The following is a 1634-nucleotide window of genomic DNA, read 5'->3' on the forward strand; positions in this document are numbered from 1 at the left end:
TCGTTCGTGACGTGGATGGTCGTGTCGCATTCGAGATATGGGTTGAACCCAATCCTATGTTGTTCGCACCTTGAAATGGTTTTCCTTCGTTGGGTCGTACCATTCCGCTCGGGTGTTTTCATTGCCGTCTTTGGGGCACTCGTAGTAGTCGAGTCAACTAGCACGGGGGTGCAAAGAGGTATCGATATCGACGTTGTCGCGAGCGATGGGCACCGGTCGCAACGACCCGTTGCACTTGTCAGTGTACGTCCGCACGTCTCGGATAAGGGCCTTTACACACGGCGCCAACTTTTCGATTGGGTGCCCAAGTTGTTTTCGTTGACCTGTGAATGTTGGTGTGTTTGTTTCCCACGCCAGTGCCAACACAAACAACCAAATGGGGGAGTGCCGACTCCCTGCAAACCACACACTTGATTGACTTGACGTTAGCACGACGTTGCAGAACCAAGAGTGAGATTCTGGCAGTTGGCTGGGACAGGTGTTCTGTTTTCTACGTCCTAGTACTACTAGTAATACTACTAGTAATACTATGCCTTTTCGTGTCGGTTCGCCAAGGGTCGGCACCCGGTGGCCTCGGTTGAGGCCCACCTGTGTCATGGCGGGACTTGGATTAAGTCGCCCACCACAACACCCACCCCAAGCCATGTCCCGCCGGACACACTTGGGCCTCGCTAATTCTTCGCTTTCGCTTGCTTCATCGCCTTGAGTAATGCATCGCCTTCGCTCGCTGTCTTCACGCCTTCCACGCAGTTCCTCACCACGGCTGGGCATTCATGCATGAGCTTCTGCAGCGGTTCCCATGAGGACTCGATATCTTCAAAACCTTCCCAAAGCACTTCCAGCATGAAGGCTTCACATCCGGGACAAACTTGCGTCCCGCGATGGACTTGACCTTCAGCATGATCCCTTGCTCGGAAACGTGTTCGAGGATTTCTTCGGTCACTTCAAAGCTGTCTTCAGCGTAGAGCTTGATTCTTGATGTGTGCGCTTCCCGCAGTTCGTGGGTCACCAAGTGCTCCAAAACGACGGAGAATTCGCCCACTTCCTTGACTCGGTAGGGCCCCGTCCAGGTTACGAGCAGCTTGGGGTGATATCGTTCGTCGACCCGGGACCAGAGCACGTTGTCGCCTTCGCTGACGTTGCACTGTTCGTATTTCTCGGTCGCTTTCGTCGCTTTCGCCGCGCGCATCGCATTCTTGTCTAGGACTTCTTTGTGCATGACTTGCAGGCTAGCACGCAGCTTGTCCAGGTTTTTGGGAATTTCCTTGGCCGTCCAGTCGCTCTCTCGGAGTTCCTTGTTCATGCCCACCACGACGACATCCAGGGGAGTCGCCGGGATCAAAGCCGTGAACAGCTCCATCGGCGCCAGTGATGCTGCCGGTGTTTGGTTGAGGTTGGCTTGGACCACTGGCAACAGGTAGTCCCATTCCTGTTCGCCTAGCTGGTATTCTCGCAACATGACCCGCATCACTTGGAGGATGTCGCGGTTCATTCGCTCAACCGTTCCATTGCGCCAGGGGCAGTAGGCCAAGGTTAGGTCATGATGGACCTTGAACTTGTGGGCTAGCGCCTTCATGGCCACGTTCTTGAAATGGGTTCCTTGGTCGCTAACCCAGACTCGTGGCATCCCGAAC

The 1634-nt window shown here is 54.7% G+C and overlaps 1 protein-coding gene across 1 annotated transcript; it reads right to left on the reverse strand.

The window, feature by feature from the left end:
- Positions 1-153: 153 nt before the first annotated feature.
- H257_16233 (hypothetical protein) lies at positions 154-597 on the reverse strand (the record flags this gene model as incomplete). Its single annotated transcript, XM_009844597.1, has 2 exons — positions 154-270; positions 529-597. The coding sequence occupies 2 exons, from the start codon at positions 595-597 to the stop codon at positions 154-156; spliced, it is 186 nt and encodes a 61-aa protein (XP_009842899.1).
- Positions 598-1634: the final 1037 nt, after the last annotated feature.

Source organism: Aphanomyces astaci (assembly GCF_000520075.1).
Source record: "Aphanomyces astaci strain APO3 unplaced genomic scaffold supercont1.82, whole genome shotgun sequence".
NCBI classification, from domain to species: domain Eukaryota; phylum Oomycota; class Saprolegniomycetes; order Saprolegniales; family Verrucalvaceae; genus Aphanomyces; species Aphanomyces astaci.